We start from the raw sequence: 17,653 nt of genomic DNA, 5'->3' as shown, positions 1-17,653 counted from the left end.
TCGCGAGAGTAGAGTTGGACGCGGGGGGAGCGCTAGGGCGCGGAGGGGGGATCCTGAAGACCGACGTGGTGGGGAAGTTTGGGGCTGGGCTGCTCCGGAATCGAAACGGACTGTGCCGCTCCCTGCCCCTGCCGAGCGCCTGGAGCGGGGCCATGGCGGCGGTTGCAGCCGCTGCGGAGGCGGCTCCGCTGGAGCCTAGCGGCCTGTCCCCGAAGGAGGAGGGGGAGCTGGAAGACGGCGAGATCAGCGACGACGACAATAACAGCTCCGAGCCCGCCGGCGGCCTCATCAGCACCAGGCCCTACTCGAGGCGCAGGCCGCCTCCCGGCCTCCGCGGCGGCGCCTCCCTCTCCTCCTCCTCCTGCTCGCGCCGCTTCCCCCGCTCGCGGCACCAGCCGCCCCCGGAGCTCGGTCACCTGCACGGCCACGGCGGTTACCGGCCCAAGGAGTCGTTCCGCTCTCACCCGCCGCCGCTGCCCTCGTCGCGGATGCCTCCGGGCTCCCACTCCGACTCCGGCCCCAGGCTCTCGTTTTGGGAGCGCAGCCACAACGCGCTGGATCGGTTCCGCTTCCGAGGCAGACCCTACCGCGGCGGGGGTCGCTGGGGCAGGAGCCGGGGTGGGGGAGACCGGGGAAGCAACCCCCCTGGAAGGCCGCCCGGGGGCGGGGGAGGAGCCGGATTCAGCTGCAGCCAGGGCTGGAGGGAGCTCTCCCCACGAAAGTGTATCCTTGAGCGGGACAGTGGGGACCTGGGTGTGTTCCTCGTTTCCGGCCAGCGTTGGGTGCGGGTGGTGGCGTGGAAAGGCTCATCCCTTAGGCTCTATCTAGCGTGCCTCGCTTAAACGCCTCGAAAAGGACAACGCCCCGAGCGCGCTGCCATCCATATCCACGGGCTGAGCCTCAGGGTCGCGTTGTCCAGCGTGCATGGCGACGGGCTGGAGTGGAGCTGGGTCCCGGATCCGTGTGGGCACTGTATGCAAAACTCAGTGCGGTCTCGTCCTCCCCAGCCTGACAGGAGACTTGCGAAGTGGATTAGCCCCGGGGAGGGAGCCTTAACCTCAGAGTTTAGGCTAATTATCTGACAGTAAAGTTTTAAAGTCGCTGATTTCGCCTATTGGGCAGTGATGGAGTCACATCCCTGTCTGCTTTCAGTATTTGTCAGTGCTGTAGCCGGTCTAATCTTGGTTGTATCTTGTGCTTTGCTTTAACTTTTCTTTCACTGAAAGCTCTATGCATAGAGCACGTGTCAAGCCCCTTGCTTGATGCTGTCATTTGTGGTCCTGTTTGCTAGAAGGGGAAGCCATACAAGCTGTGACTGCTGTTGGAGTTGGTCACAGTGGTGTAGATCTAATGTTAAAGAGTATTGGTCAGACAGTCTTCACAGTACCTTAATGGTTCTTCCCATGGCAGATGAAATGGTAGAACTAGCAAGGAAGTTGCTTTCATTTTGCATTGGTCATGTCTGTGTCTTGGTCTAAGGTGGGAAACCACCCATTTGGTGGTAGGTCAGGAATGGGTGCACTGACCATATAGCTTAATTACAAGTATAGGTAGGGATAAATTGCATCAAGTATTGGTTTAAACCTGTTCTCCTTGGTTGTAATACTGAAAGCAGTTTGCCATTGTCTGTGCATGCAACTAAATTACATACACCACTTGCTCAGTTGCATCAGTTACTCACGCTAGTTATCAGCAAGGGATATTTTTCTTAGTGAAGCCAAGGCTTGAGATCTGTTTAAAAGGTGGGAATGAGATCCTTGTCATTTCGAGTCCAGATATATATTGGGTAGTGGAATTGATTACTGGTATTTCCGAGGCTTCCCCCCTTCCCTCCCCCCGGCCTCTGTATGTGGGGGGAGCAGGAGCTGGTTTAAAAGCCAGTTCCCTCCAGCACAGTTGGCGCAGGAGGGGCTCCAGAGGAGGCTGCTGCTGGCCCAGGCTCAGCTGGAACCCCCCTGCACACAGAGGCTGCTACTGTGAAGCAGCTGCTGTCTGTGGTGGCCTGGGCTGGCCGCGGGCAGAAGCTGCTCTAGGAGCAGCCTTTGTCCATGGTGGGTCCCAGTTCCCTGCTGGGCCCTGGCGTGAGCCAGGACTGAGCAAGCCTGGCTCCCTGTCAGCTTGTGCCGGGTATGGGAGCTACTCCCGCTGTGGCTCTGCGTTTTAGATGTAGTAAGAGGTGAGTAGGCAGCCTAGCTCTTACTACATTTAAAATGCAGAGCCACAACTGGGGTAGCTCCTGGACCCGGCACGAGCTGGGACTGAGCGCCTTCCCCATCAACTAACCGTGTGGTTGATTAAAAATTCTCTCAATTACACAATTAGTTAAATACCTGCTTCTTAACATCCCTAATTTGGAGTGAGCAGAGAAAGCATTATTAACAGCATGTCTTAATTAACTGTTTAGCTTTATATGTTCCATTCATAATATCTGACTCTTGTCAATGTTTGTGTAGTGCTTTTAATCAAAGAATGTGTCTCTCTTAAGATTGGAAAATAGAGAAAATGTGACTGGGATCACGAACCAAGCCTCCTGGAAAGCTGGAAATAGAACCTTTGACCATGGCCTTACACTATACACCTTACAGTTGCACAGCTGTATTGATGCAGCTTCATTTCTGTCAGCTCTCTTGTGTAGCCGCTTTCTGCTGATGGGGGAAGAGCTCTCTGGTCGATATAATTAAACCACCTCCAGTGAGTGGGGGTAGCTATATTTGCAGGCGAAGCTCTCTGGCTGACCTTTTTCTTCAGAAGGGAATACGCATGGGAATCTAAATTCCTGTTACAGATAAGTACTTGAATTTTGTCTTCAGTACTCTTCCTTTTTTTTCTTGAGCTTCATGTTTCTGTTCAGTGGGTAAGTTTTCTAGCTGATGTTCAGTCACAATATTCTTTATTAATTTCTTAATTTTTACCAATTTTTGGTTTATTTGTTAGGTGAGCATAGGATCTTCAAGACGTGAATGTAGCCAAATGACTTGGTAATAGTGATGATCATAATGTAACTCAATTTAACATCATTTGAAAGGTAAAATTGCCAAAAAAACCCAGCAGTACAAAAGGGGAACTGCACAAAAATAAGGCTAGCTGAATGGAAATTAAAATGAATATTTTTAGTAGTGAAATGGATCCATTTAAAAAAAGAGTCAGAGACTCAAAATGTATACTCCAATTAAAAAGAAACCAAACCCCAAAATGACTCATAGCTGTCAGGTGTAATGGTATAATATGGTTAGACCAAGAAAAAATTATAAGAGCAACTAGCTAAGGGCACAAAACTAGCAGCATTTTTACGTACCTCAGGGCTTGTCTCCACAGGGTGGATTGATGCAGCAATTGAACCACTGGTGGTTGATTTAGCATGTATAGTAAAGACCCATTAAATTGACTTGATAACTCTCCTGTTGACTCTAGTACTTCAGCAGATCGAGATGAGTAAGGGGAGTTGACTAGAGAGTTTTTTCTGTCAGTCCTCCGCAGTGTGGACCCTGCAGTAAATAAATCTAAGATACATCAATTTGAATTGCACTACTAACATAACTAATTGTTCACCTTAGATTGATTTGTCTCTGTATTTTAGTCCTCCCCTTAGAAGCAGGAAGCCTGCCAAATCATCTATCAAACAGCTGACCAATCTGGTGCTAAAGTAGCATTCTAAAGATGCCATTGCAGAGAAGCTGACTGACGTCTTGGCATGATTCTTGACCGTAGAGAATGTGGGGAAGATCTCCACACTCGAGCTATTTTTTAGATGGCAAATCTGAGGAAATGCCTCAGATTGAGGCATCAGTAGAGAAAGTTTAGAACAAACTGATCTAAAGAATAATAAGTCACCAGGCCTCAAATGGTATTCACCCAAAGTGCTGAAGCAACTCCAATCTGAAATTGTACAAGTGCTAACTGGTATGTGTAAACTATCACATAAATTAGCCTCCGTACATATGTAGCTGTCTGGAGAATAGCTAATATGCTGATTTTTTTAAAAAAAGAGTTCAGAGGTGATCTTAATAATCATAGGCTGGTGAACCGAACTTTAGTACCAGACAAATTTGGTTGAAGCTATAATAAAGAATAGAATAGTTGGTCACATAGATAAACTCAATATATCGGAGAGGAGGAGAAGAGAGTCAACACAACTCTCATACAGAGAAATCATGACTCTCCAAATCTATTAGTATTCTTGGAAGATGTCAGCAAGCATGTGGACATATTTTCTGAAAGTTCAAATACACTATTTGGCAAGATCTCCTGTAAGCAAAACAACTTATCATGGGGTAAGAGGAAAGGTCCTTTCATGGATCAGTATTTGGTGAAAAGAAACAAAGGATAGGAATGAATGGCCAGTTTTCATCAGAGGTGAGCAGTATTTGTTCTGGGGGCAGTGCTGTTGTACATATTCATAAATTCTATGGAAAAGGGGATAAACGGGGTGGGAAAGTTTTCATATGATACAAATTACTCAAGATGTTTAAGTCCAAAGCAGACTATAGCGAGCTCTTACTACACACTAGTTAAGGTTAACAGAGTATTAGGAACCACTAGGAAAGGGATAGAATATAAGACAGAAAATATGCCACTTTACAAATCCAGGCTACACCCACAACTTGATTGAGTGCCCAGAGTACACCCAGAGTATTGCAGTGGGGTGGGGGCCCGAGACCAGGATCTGGATCTGCTTAGCTGGGGAGGGGGGAGGAAGTTCACAGACAATAGGCCCATCAGTGGGTATTATTAGTTGAAGTGATTAGGTTGGGAAACCCATGCTTTGGGTTCTATAAACCTCCAGTTTCTAGATGTAGGGACATTGGAATATCTAGCGCATTCGAGATTACCCTGTTCTGTTCATTCCCTCTGAAACATCTAGTTATGGCCACTGCCAGAAGATAGGATATATGGATAGGACTATTGGACCTACTAAGTCTGGTATTCTTATATTTTGTACAGGCTTTTTGCTGAATTTTCAAATCTGTAGATTGAGTCTGTGATGTGGAACCCCAAAATGGGGATTTCTTTGCAGAGAGAAGTTCTAAACTGAAAAACAAATGGTACAGTTTTCAGTTACTGAGTTGAAGGTTTCTTTAATCTGGCTCTTCAGCTCAGAATGGAGATTTTGCAGAATGTTTTGAAGGATAACCGCTGTAGCATGTTCATTTTTTGAATCTCTATGCATTCCTATCTGTGTTACCCATCCGTAACTTAGTCCTAGATGAGGTTTGTAAGAATATTTTACATTTTATTTTTGAGAATTCCCCTCCACTTCCATTCTCAAAGCACATTGGGACATTTGCCCTACCCATTTTTATATACCCTTAACAAACAAAACAAAAAACACTCTGCACTAATTCTCTTGTGCTAAGTGTAGCGTACCACTTTACAGTGCGACATCTTTCTGACTTGGGTGTGAAACCTCACCCCCTTTGCTGGAAAGTGTCAGTGTAAATGGGCTTCCAGTGGTGGGCACTACTCCCCTCATGGATATGGTTCATACAGAGCTCTGGGAGACCTCTTTCCCAGGGATCCTGCCGTGGTCACACTTTCACAGGAGAGAAGAGATTTTGACGTGATTCTACATTGCTTAAATTAAACAGACTTTTTAAAAAAATACATAAAGATACTTTAAAATAAATCAAAATTTTATTATTGCCTACTAATGCTCTCTCAATTACTAGTGTAACTAAGGGGACAGTTGATATTGTTACTTTTCCAATGCTTTATCAGTTTGCAAATATCCCGCTTAATGGTGATTTGGAATTATCCATTACAGAATTCCAAAATAGTTTGATTTCTTATTAAATATATGTTTATAGGGGGAGGGCTTCAAATCATAATAGGCACTTTTGTATATACAGTACTATCTTAGATTTTGGTTTTGTTTTGTATGCTTTATCTTGGCTGATCATTGTGCTGAAGCTTGACAAATCTTAAGAAATGTTTTGCTAGAATAACGTAAGTGGCTTTTTTTTTTTTGGAGGTTTATCAAAGAGATTCAAATGTCTCTAAAAAATGAACATGCAGGTATGCCCAGGTCACTCATGCCCCCATGGTTCTGAAGCTAGCCTTGCTTTGAAATGCTCTACATAAAATTATGGGTCTGAATCTGAATGCACAGCATGTTTAAATTCACAGATTAGAAATTTCATTGTGCTATAATTTAGCTCCATTGTTAGTATGCACAAGCCTCAATGGACAAGCATCTCAAATTATCACAATGTTCATCTGTCCAATATAAGAGTTATTAAATAGCTTTAATCTAAACTTTAGACAGCTAATAGGGTGAAAAGTTTTAAAGTACAGGCAGTCCCCGGGTTACGTACAAGATAGGGACTGTAGGTTTGTTCTTAAGTTGAATCTGTATGTAAGTCGGAACTGGCGTCCAGATTCAGCCGCTTCTGAAACTGACCGCCAGTTCTGACTTACATACAGATTCAACTTAAGAACCCCAAGCTTCCCCAAGTCAGCTGCTGCTGAAACTGATGAGCGCTGATTCCAGGAAGCCTGGGGCAGAGCAACTCTGCCTCGGGCTTCCTGTAGTCAGCGCTGGTCAGTTTCAGCAGCGGCTGACTTGGGGACGCCTGGGGCAGAGCAGCTGGGGTGCTGCTGGGTTGCTCCAGTAGCACCGCTCCTCGGCGCTACTGGACCAACCCAGCAGCACCCCAGCTGCTCTGCCCCAGGCGTCCTGATTCAGCCACTGCTGAAACTGACCAGAAGCGGCTGAATCAGGACCTGGGGCAGAGCAGCTGGGGTGCTGCCGGGTTGGTCCAGTAGTGCCCAGAGCAGGTGCTGCAGGACCAATCCGCAGCGCCCCAGCTGCTCTGCTCCAGGGTCCAAAACAAAAGCCTGGTCTGCTAGGGAGGGCATACTATCCGCGCCCGCCCCCCCCAGCAGACCAGGGACACGGGGAGCAGAGCAGCAGCGGCAGCGGGGTGCCGTGCCTCTGAGGCTTTGCTCTGGCAAAGTCTCAGAAGTGCGGGACCCCCCCCTCCCCCCCCGCGGCTGCGGCTTCAGTCCCGGTGCCTGTGGTCTGCTGGGGATTTTTGAGCTTACTAAAGCATCTACAGGCAGTCCCCGACTTACGCGGACCCGACTTACGTCGGATCCGCACTTACGAATGGGGCTTTCTCGCCCCGGAGGTCGAGGTAGCGGATTGCTACCTGCGAGCTCCGGGGCGAGAGAGCCCCGTTCGTAAGCTGCTCCGGTGCCCCTGGTCTGCTGGACGGTCCCCAGCAGACCACAGGCACCGGGTCTCAAGCGGCAGCAGCGGCGGTTCCCGCGCTTCTGAGGCTTTGCTTTGGCAAAGCCTCAGAAGCGCAGGAACCCGCCTGGTGCCCCTGGTCTGCTGGAGACGGTCTCCAGCAGACCAGGGGCACCGGAGCAGCTTACGAACGGGGCTTTCTCGCCCCGGAGCTCGCAGGTAGCAATCCGCTACCTCGACCTCTGGGGCGAGAGAGCCCCGTTCGTAAGTGCGGATCCGACGTAAGTCGGATCCGCGTAAGTCGGGGACTGCCTGTAGATGCTTTAGTAAGCTCAAAATGCCAGATAGTTGTCTGCTGATTGCTTTTGGTTCACAATGAACTGTGCCAAATAGGTTGGGTTAAATTGACAATTTGTGTTTGTTTGGATAAGAAATTATTATAGGCATTTAGTTTGGCTACAGCCTGTCCAAATAGAAGTGATCTTTTGAGTCCTGATTTCATGTAAACAGTAAAACACAAGAAATAATATGTAAGTACAAAAATAGCGTATACTATTTGTTGGTCTGACAATGTACTAGAAGGTTGTTTAGATCATTAGTATTAGTAGCAATAACATCATCATCTTGTGCTCCACATTAGTAGGTTTCAAAGAGCTTTACTAAGTAGGGATGTAATAGTGTAACTGATTAATTGATATGCAAAAGCTTAAAGGTTAATGCTATAGACTGCACACATTTCCACCCTCTCCCCCTCCACTAAATTTTTTAGCAGGCTGGCTATTCAATTAACTGATATTTAACATCCCTATTATGAAGAGGACAAGTACTTGGATTTCTTAACGTATTTACAGGATTACTTCAAATCATAATAGGCAGTTTTAGTTTTATAGATAAGATTGTTATTAATCTTTCATGTCTCACTATGTCAGGAAAATAATCTTTACGATAAAATAATTCTGCATTCTTTGCAAATTATTTATATAATATTTAAAAAATGCAGCCTTGTGGAGTTCTGTAGGTGAACTTAGGACCTGGGCCACGAATGTCAGCAGTTTTCCATTACCGTCTCTTGGCTGGGGGTCAGACTGCTGTGGCCAAACCAGAACCCAATAGGTAAACAATGTCTATTGGGAATGCATGCACAACTCCTTGTGAACCAAAGGCTGCGTCTAGACTGGCATGATTTTGCGCAAATACTTTTAATGGAAAAGTTTTTCCGTTAAAAGTATTTGCGCAAGAGAGTGTCTATACTGGCATGGGTCTTTGCGCAAAAGATTTGCTTTTGCGCAAAAGCATCCGTGCCAGTGTAGACGCTCTCTTGCGCAAAAAAGCTCCGCTGGCCATTTTAGCCATCAGGCTTTCTTGCGCAAGAAATTAACTTTGCTGTCTACACTGGCCCTCTTGCGCAAGAATATTTGCACAAGAGGGCTTATCCCTGAGAGGGAGAGTCAGAGTATTTGTGCAAGAACCACTGATTTTGTACATTACAAAGTCAGTGTTCTTGCGCAAATACTCGCGTCCAGTGTAGACAAGGCGGCAAAATCATGCCAGTCTAGATGCAGCCAAAATGTTTGCTACAGAGCCTCTGATCAGAACCAAAGTAGTATAGTCCTGACTTCTGATGCCAGGTACTGGAGCCCTTGGCTCTTTGTGGTATACTTTCCTTTGTTGGTGGTGGTGATTAACCCCAGCGTTAGCTCAGATGTTGGGATATGGTTGCTGGAGATTTTAACTGTGCTGTAGTTAGGATTTCAACATTTTATGAATGGTCAAACTGCATCAGATTGAAGGTAAGTAACTTACCTTCACAGAGAGAGTCAGTGCGTGAGTCATACTTCTGTCAGAAGTCTGATGCTCACTAATTTGCCTTGAGCAAGTCTAACCAGCAGGTGAGGCTCCTTTTATCAGCCTCCACCATTTCAGTTCCAGCAAGTCAGAGAGTTTGTGGGTGGAGAGAAAGGAGACTTGCTGAGCATGAGCGATTCCTTGAGCTGTCAGAGTAAACAGAAGTCTCTTACGTTTTCAACAAAAAAGATGGGATTTTTCTACATTTGTGAACAGTTGTAAAGTATCTAATAAAAGAAATGTGAGTGAAGGGAATTGAGCAGGAATAAGATTCTTGACAGTGGGTAAGTGTGATCAGTGTCCTTTATATTCAGTTCTTAATGTGCATATTTTATAAATTAGTCTTATGTTTTGACAAGTTCTGTTTCTAAGATGGTGGAGGAGAATTCAATTTGAAATTATAATACAAAATTGCTCCAGTGGGAGAACATATTTTAATTTGTTACGTATTGTTGCTTACTCTTCATTGATCATATCTTCACCTCTGCAATATGAAGGGCAGAAGTGGATTAAATTTAGTTTTCTTAACAAATAATTCAGCCAAAACTTTTGGAAGATCGCCATCTAGAAAACAGAACTACTCATCTAAAAATGAAAACTGCGCGGAAGAAAGTTTTGAGGATCTTCTTCTGAAATACAAGCAGATTCAGCTGGAGCTGGAATGTATTAATAAAGATGAAAAATTGGCTCTGAATAATAAAGAAGAAACTGTGCACCAAGATGCTAAAACAGCGAATGCCGAGGACCAAATAGCTGTAGAAAATGTCAGTATTACAAAAGAAGCTATAAAAGAAGTTTCTCCTGAGGAGAAAAATCAGGTTATAGCCTTTCAGGCATTTGAACTGAAACCTCTTAGGCAAAAACTGTCTACACCAGCTGAGAAGAACAGATTGAAAAAAACTAAAGATGGAACAAAACAACTGTCACAAAAACCTGAACTGTCAGAATCCAGTCAAGGTAACTATTGAACATTCCTGCCTGCATTAATCTCTTAAAGACTCTTGCTGTATGATTCTGCTACATATTTGGGAAAGTTGTGCCCCTTTAAAAATTTGCAGTTGAAACATCTTGATATTGCTAATGTATTTAATGTGAAACCACTTTATTTTAAATTTTGAATTGGAAAGTTTTCCTGAAGTAAAACATCGTCAGCATTTAGTACAGTATTCAAAATTGATCCAAATTATAAAATAAATTATACATATTCTCACAAATTTTTCTAATTTGAATGTAAATAAGGGTTGTGGAGAACAAAATTAGAATATTTCCCTTCTGCTGTTATACAGTGTTGAACACTTAAATATATTAATGCATGAGAATCAGAAAGTGAAATTGGCTTGCTGTGTAAACAGCCTTTTCCCCCATTCACATTAACCGTTAAAAAAAATATATAGCATATATCTACTATATACTTGAGAGTGTGTGTCTGTCAGTTTGTTCGAGAACTCCTAAATATTAAGAGTTAGGATGCCAAATTCAATCTACAGCTTCCTTTTACCATTAACTTAAAGCAAGGTCAGGGTTTAGTTGTGCCAGGAAAATGTGGTGTGCCTGGAATGGGATTGCTTCTCATAAAGCATTTACAGAAAAGAGACAAAATAATCAGGCAGGTGAAAGGTACCTCCCTACTCTGGGACTATTCCAGTTCCAAACCTCACACCTCAGATGCCTTTTAAGGAGGAGGTGTCAGAAACTCTCCATCCCCCTCAATTTGTATAGGAACATTGCAGGCTGTTCCCCTTTGTCAGGGAGTGAGGGGGAAGTGCACAGTTTGCTGCCTTACTCGCTTTGGCCAGGAGGGCACAAGATAGATGAAGCTGGACCTCCCCCAGCTATGCCTGCTGGAGCTGCTGTGATAGTCATCTCTCCCTGGGGCAACCTGGATACTGAACCCCGCAATCCCAGCCCCACTCCAGAGTAATGATTTAAATGAATTATTTTCATTTTATTGTTTTTTAAATTAAAGGTCCAAGGAATGCTGGGTAAATTTGGTTAAAATAAATTATTAAAATTCAAACATTTTCAGATTTAATAGCTTAAAGAAACACACTTAAAAATTGTTACTATGGTAACTTTGCTGAAGGCCAAAAGTCCATGACACGTTTGGTGGCTGCTGGCTGTGGCATTCTATTTAAAGAACTCTTAGTGATCATATTATGCTATTTGGTAGTGGTCTTTTTAACTGCAAAATGGTACAGTTAAACAAGCCCCAAACTGCTTAATGTTATAACGTGCTGTCTTTTTTTAATTAATTAAAAACACTGAAAATGAGAGCTGTGGCAGCCTTAATAGCAATACTCCCAGTGAAACTTAATTGTGTAAAACAGTAGGTGGAATAACTAGTTGTGCTAAGAACTGACATACTGTTTTTGAAATGTAGTTTTCTTGATTTAAAAAAAAAAGACTAAATTGACAGTCTGACGCGTCACAACTGGAATCTTGGGCTTTCATTTAATCATATTTTTCTTTTCCTTTCTTTTGGCTTCTCTTTTGTGAGACTAAAGTGTGATTATTTAAGCTTAAGGTGGAAGATTGAAATTTGGTGACGACTATACTCTCTAGGGCAGGTGTTTTCAAATTTTGGGTTGCAGCTTGTAAGGATAAGCCTTACGTTCACAGCTACTGGGAGTCACAAAGTGTGTGTCTGCCAGCTAGCAGCTTACCCTTACAAGCTGCTACCTGAAGTAAGCTGCTAGCTGTCACTCCATTTTCCCCTGTTCTCATTTACATGTTTTTTAAAGCATTCAGCAAGCCGGGAGATCTCCAGGGTAAACTATACACCATTTGTATGTTTTAAAATTTGTATTTTATGTTTGAGATGGCATTTACCTTGAATCTACTCTTCTTGATATTTAGTCTTCTGCTAGGTTTTTGGGAACAAGGAGAAAATTTGGTTGTCAGTTTCTGTTTTCCTAGTTCCAGCTTTGAGTTTTCAACTTAATCCTGGGATGTGGTATGTCCTGGGATGTGCTCTTGATTCAGCAAAAGAAGCTTGTCTTTTGACAGATGTTGCTTTTGTCTGTTCATCCCATGAACAGGTGGAAGACTGTTCCATAGAAAGAGAAAGAAAATACTAGGGGAAAACACCTTAAGATGGAAAACTTAAAAAATGAGACATCCAGTATGTACTGTCAGAGTTGTTTCTGAAAGTGAGTTCAGTCATGCTAGTTATAAAAGCGCACTTTCAGTAAACATATCCTCGGCAATTTTATTTTAATACACTATTCTACATCAGTAATATTAGTAAAATCTCTGGTTTAGTTCTGTACATTTGTTTTAGTGTAGCCCTGTTAAATGCATTGGAGTTTTGTCATATTTACAAAAATGTTCTGTTTTGTTTTAAAGGAGCAGAAGATGAACAAACATTAGTACGAAAGCTTAGCACTTCAGATGATGCATCTGAAAAGGTAAGAGAGAGTGTACTGGCTGAAATCCTATTTTGATGCGCGATCTTTTTGTTCCTTTTTTCCCATGTTGTAAAGTCAAGTTACTCTTCAGGAATAGGTAACATTAATCCTCAAAGACTATGATGAACTGTGGAGTGGGATTTTAAGATTGCATCTTTATGGAAATCTAATTGCAGTCTCAAGTTTTTAATAAAAAAGGAATTTTGGGAACTAGACTAATGACAGAATATAATGATTTTTCAGTCATGCTCTTTCCTCTTTTTCTCCTCCTCACAAGAAGCTGCTGGATGAGGAGGAAGAGATGTCTGAATTGCAGCTTAGACTTCTTGCACTTCAGTCTGCCAGTAAAAAATGGCAGCAGAAAGAACAGCAGGTTATGAAGGAAAGCAAGGAAAAACTAACTAAGACAAAAAACGTACAGCAAAAAGTCAAAACCAGTACAAAACCTCATTCAACCAAAAAAACCAGCACTGCAGGTAATAAGTTTAACATTATTCAAATTGGAAATTCAAAATGTAATCTTCTGTGTAAGGCTGATGTGGGTTTGCCCATGAAAACCCATGATACTATATATATTTTTGTTAGTCTCTAAGGTGCCAGAAAACTATTTATTGTTTTTAAATACCAAGTGTTCTCCACAATATTGCACTTATTAATATCTTTCTCAAAGCTCTTTGGATTTCTACAAAATGTAACCTTTGGGCACTTGTGTTGATACCTTTGGACGTTTAAAAAGAAATGAGATACAATTACCTGTGTGTGTGTGTATATATATTTTATTTAAAGCTAAGCAAGCATTGAGGAAACAGCAAACAAAGGCATGGAAAAAAATGCAGCAGCAAAAGGAACAGGAAAGACGTCAAAAAGAAGAGGAGCAAAGGAAGCAAGAGGAGGAGGAGGAGAGAAGGAAAAGAGAAGAGGAAATCCGAAAAATTCGGGACCTTTCCAATCAAGAAGAGCAGTATAACCGGTTCATGAAGCTTGTTGGAGGGAAGAGGAGATCAAGAAGCAAAGTAATGAATTTGTAATACCGTATTGTATGTGTTCTCAAACTGTGGGAGGCAGCAAGTGTGAGGGGAGGTACATGCGCTTAAAAAGTTAGCTCCCTATGCATATTGCTTCCCTTCTTCCTCTCCCCTCCCCCCCCACTGCTTCCTTTATCCGATAAAGAGAGAGCACTGGAAGGGGAAGGTATGGGGAGCCATCTTGAAAGTTGGTTTCCCCTGTGTCTCGGAGGGGGGCAGGGTGGGCACAGGCAGCTTTATGGAATCCAGTGCTTGTGGGGAGCCGGCTCCCGCCTATTCCCCCACCTCTTCATTTGGATTAACCGATAAACCCAAGCTTAGTTAGCAATAAGTGTTACCATAAGGGTATGTCTAAACTACATCCCTCTTTCGAAAGAGGGGATGTAAATTAGACATATTGAAATTGAAAATGAAGCCTGAATTTGAATTTCCCGTGCTTCATTTGCATAATTGCATCACAGCGTTCTTTCGAAAAACGCTATTTTGAAAGTGAAACCGTAGTCTAGACATGGTTCTTTCAAAAAGAAAAGCCTTTTTTGAAAGATCCAGTAAACCTCATTGTTTGAGGAGTATAGCTACTCTGCATCAAGTAATAGTTGCAGCAAGTTGCCAGTTTTTTCTGTAACATCAGAGGTGTAGCTAGAGGAATCAGGGATTGTTATACAGAAGATTCCATTAGATGGTCACATTTTGGCTTTTCCTGTTTTTAAAATGTAACAATGTTTGAAAGAGTTCCAGAAGGAACTCTAGAGTTTCAGCACCACTAGAATGACTACCATTGTCCCTTCTTATGGAGTCACCCTCCAGGTATGTCAAGAATATAGAAGGATAGCAGTATTTTACCACATTCTAACACTCGCTTGCATATTCTTAGTATTTGTCAGCACTCTGTGTATATGCATTGACCGTCGCACAGCGTCATGCATCTTCTGTGCCTTCTATCCTGTACTGTTGCTGTGGGAGTTCTAGAACTGAGGTGTGCCAACAGGTTGCGTTATGTAGTTCATTTTGGGGTAACCAAAGGTAGTGTCCCACAGGGAACCCTTAAGACAAGGATGAGCAGGTATCAATATTTGTCAAGTCTTTAGGGGCTTGCCTAGAACAGGCAAAGTAGTTCAGAATAGTAGGTGAGGCTTAGCTATTTAGTGTTTGACTGACTAAACCTTTCCTAACCTCAGCTTTATCCTAATCAAAATATGCTGTCCTTGTTCCCTTCCCCTTTCTGCTGTCCTCCACGTGCTCAGGAATGGTATATTTCTGTGGTCTTTGACTGGGATAGGTTGGAGTATTGCTCCTGGGGGCAGAGGTGAGATTGTTGGGGAAAGGAAATGACCTTAACTCTACATTTCCTTGTTTTCAAAAACTTAAGTTTAGTTTCTTCCTTCATGTTCTCTGAGGCAGTGTTATGCAACTAGGGGCACCTGTGAGCCATGGATGTACTTATTAAATATTTCTTACTGCTACTCGGCTACTTGCTTAGGTTTTCTCTAGACCCCTTTAGTGCCACTCACAATTCTGTCTGAGGATTCCTTGAGCAAGTGAGAGCACCACAAAGTATTCTTGTTCTGGTTTACACGTTCACGACAATCTCCTTTATGTACACAGACTTTAGAGTATTTTGAAAAGAGGACTTTTAAACACACAGCTCTATTTGACCAGACAAATGGAAGTTGTTGCCACTCCTTAGTGCTGCCAGCACTTGAAGCAGAACTTTCAAAATGAGCCCCTGGGCACAAGCAGAAAGTAATGTGAAATTTGTCTCGGGAAAAACTACCAAGACAGCACTTGAACCCATAGTTTTTGGGGGGACGAAAGGGAAGGAGTAAGCTCAGATTGAAGATTGTTCTTGTCAATGAGCAAGTGATTGATGTAGGCTGAGCTCCTCTGCACAGTTTGCCACATGGGACATCAAGTGCAACAATCTCATGGTGCATATGCAAATTGCTTTCTTTCATGTGCTTGTCACAGTTCTTATTTCATGGGTGTTGTCTCTAAAACCATTTAGCCAAATGACAGGAGTTTGCTACTGACTGGCACTGCAGCTTAGCAATTTTCAAAACACATTCTTTGAGCACATTAATTTTTAGAGCTTTGTGAAGGTTGAAAGCATTGAGTGTTGGTCCATAGTAACTCTGTTTTTAGTTTTTCTTCTTCAGTCATTACTTGGCTCTTCTGAAAAAGATTTGCTTTTCAGCAGGAACTTTGGTAATTTACTGGGATAAATTGACATGAGCAACAGAGTTCTGAAATTAAAGTTAATTAACACCATGTCTTTCATAATACTTTATTCAGGGGTGCTCATGCTTTAAATGATGGCTACTTGGCAGGTTCTTGACTGTTACAAGTTTATTTTGGGTTCGATAATTGAATATATTTGCTTGTATAGTCTCTTCCTTGATAAACTTGTAGAAACTACTATTATATTCAGAGAAAACATTCAGAACCTGCAGCTGATCTCCTCAATCTCTGCTTGCTGTTACATGGAGAAGAAGACTGTATTTAGTCTTCTCAAGCCACAGTTGATTCCCTTATCTTCTTTCTCTGCTAGGTAGAACTTGATTTAAAAGTGAGTGAAGGGCCAGGTGGTGACTGTTATATCATTTTTTTAAAGTTGTTTAAAGACCCACTCAATTAAAGCACTTCTTTTTGTATTCTTAGTCTTCAGACACAGACTTGAGGCGGTCTTTAGATAAGCAATCTACTGATAGTGCAGGAGGGATTTATCAATATGACAACTATGATGAAGTTGCCATGGATACGGACAGTGAAACTAACTCACCAGGTAAGATTAGCTTTCAATTTCTGACATGGTTGAATAGAATAATGGTAAAAAAAATTGTTGGTCTATAACTTTGCTGATATAAGAAATATGAAACAGGGCTGTTGTTTTGAGGACTGAAGCTGAATGGGTAATAATTCACTACGAGTTTGAGAGTTGTGCCATTTCAGATTAACTTACTCTGTCCTGTTTTAGGTTGGATTCTTTTTTATTTAGCTTTGTATTCCTTACGGATCCTCTAAAAATCTTCAGGCTTACATTTAGCAAAATACTATTAGAAACTTGTTTTTAAATTCACATAGAATCATATAGAAATGGGGGTCTCCAAAGCACAATGTGTACAAATACTGTTGGCTACTTTCTAGAAGCCTGTCCTGCACCTAATTTTCTCACAAACTTAAGTGAAATTATTTCACCTTTTCTTTTCCATCAGAAAACACAGTAAAATTTAGAAATGTTTCCAATATTTCAATAACCTCAGTTCTTTTGTACCTGTTTGCATTTTTTTTATTCCATTGCACTTTATTTTCTGATTCTTATTTACTTTTCCCCTATAAGCCAACTTCCTTATCCTCTGTTATCAAACTTTCTCACTAGCTGCCTCCCTTAAACTTGCTGCTGCCTAGTTTTCAGAAGGACTACAGTACATACTGTTTCCAGCCATGCAAACTATGTGACTTCTTCATAGGGAAGGGTGGGGATTCTGAGGCTTTGAATCTATATGTCCCAATATTCAATATACAGTAGAGTCCCTATCATCCAACCTAAATGGGACCGACACATTGTCGGGTTACCGAATATGTCGGATGATACAGACTCTACTGTAGAGAGCAACGGAACAGCTGATGCCGCTCCTGCCGGGGACGAAGTCTAGGAGCTCTCTAGGAGCAGCTGCTGCCGCTCCTGCTGGGACGCTTCCAGGCAGGAGCGGCATCAGCTGTTCCCTTGCTCTCTAGGAGAAGCTGCTGCTGCTGCCGCTCCTGCCTGGAAGCGTCCGAGCAGCAGCAGCAGCAGCTTCTCCTAGAGAGTGACGGGCAGCAAGCGGGGCCGTTCTCTCGGCCCGTGCTGTATCCGACCCTGCAGCTCGCCCCCGGGAGCTGCAGGGTCGGATAAAGCGGAGTGTCGGATTATCGGGTGTTGTTTAATCTGGACTCCACTGTACCGTGCATTTCTTCCCTATCTGTTTCCAAAGCCTTAGTGCATGTTGCAGCTCCTTACTGCTGGTTGTCAGATCAGTTAGGATCTCTGCCTCTATCAGAGGCAGCAGAGGGGTGGGGGAGAAGGAAAAAGGCGTACTTCAAAGTTGCATGGCTGCTGCTTTCAGACCCCAAGGCAGTGTTTCAAAGGGGCAGCTGTCATGGAGCTGGGGGTCAGCTGGGGACTCCCCAGCTGATTCTGGGTTCCACAT

General features: G+C 43.1%; 1 protein-coding gene across 2 annotated transcripts in view; it reads left to right on the top strand.

The window, feature by feature from the left end:
- Positions 1-13: 13 nt before the first annotated feature.
- ZFC3H1 (zinc finger C3H1-type containing) overlaps positions 14-17,653 on the top strand; it is a 65,964-nt gene continuing 48,324 nt past the window's right edge. Inside the window, exons 1-6 of one of the 2 annotated variants that reach the window (XM_075931838.2) lie at positions 14-723; positions 9,575-9,991; positions 12,380-12,441; positions 12,722-12,917; positions 13,228-13,454; positions 16,125-16,248. In XM_075931838.2, the coding sequence (XP_075787953.2) occupies positions 153-723; positions 9,575-9,991; positions 12,380-12,441; positions 12,722-12,917; positions 13,228-13,454; positions 16,125-16,248 (1,597 nt within the window). In that variant the 5' untranslated portion in view covers positions 14-152. Of the gene's footprint in view, positions 724-9,574; positions 9,992-12,379; positions 12,442-12,718; positions 12,918-13,227; positions 13,455-16,124; positions 16,249-17,653 lie in introns of both variants that reach the window. The other variant, XM_014572789.4, reaches the window with a different exon arrangement.

Source organism: Pelodiscus sinensis, chromosome 1 (assembly GCF_052426305.1).
Source record: "Pelodiscus sinensis isolate ZL-2025 chromosome 1, ASM5242630v1, whole genome shotgun sequence".
Classification (NCBI taxonomy): domain Eukaryota; kingdom Metazoa; phylum Chordata; order Testudines; family Trionychidae; genus Pelodiscus; species Pelodiscus sinensis.
Note: the sequence above shows the minus strand (reverse complement) of the source record. Positions and strands in the feature narration are given on the sequence as shown.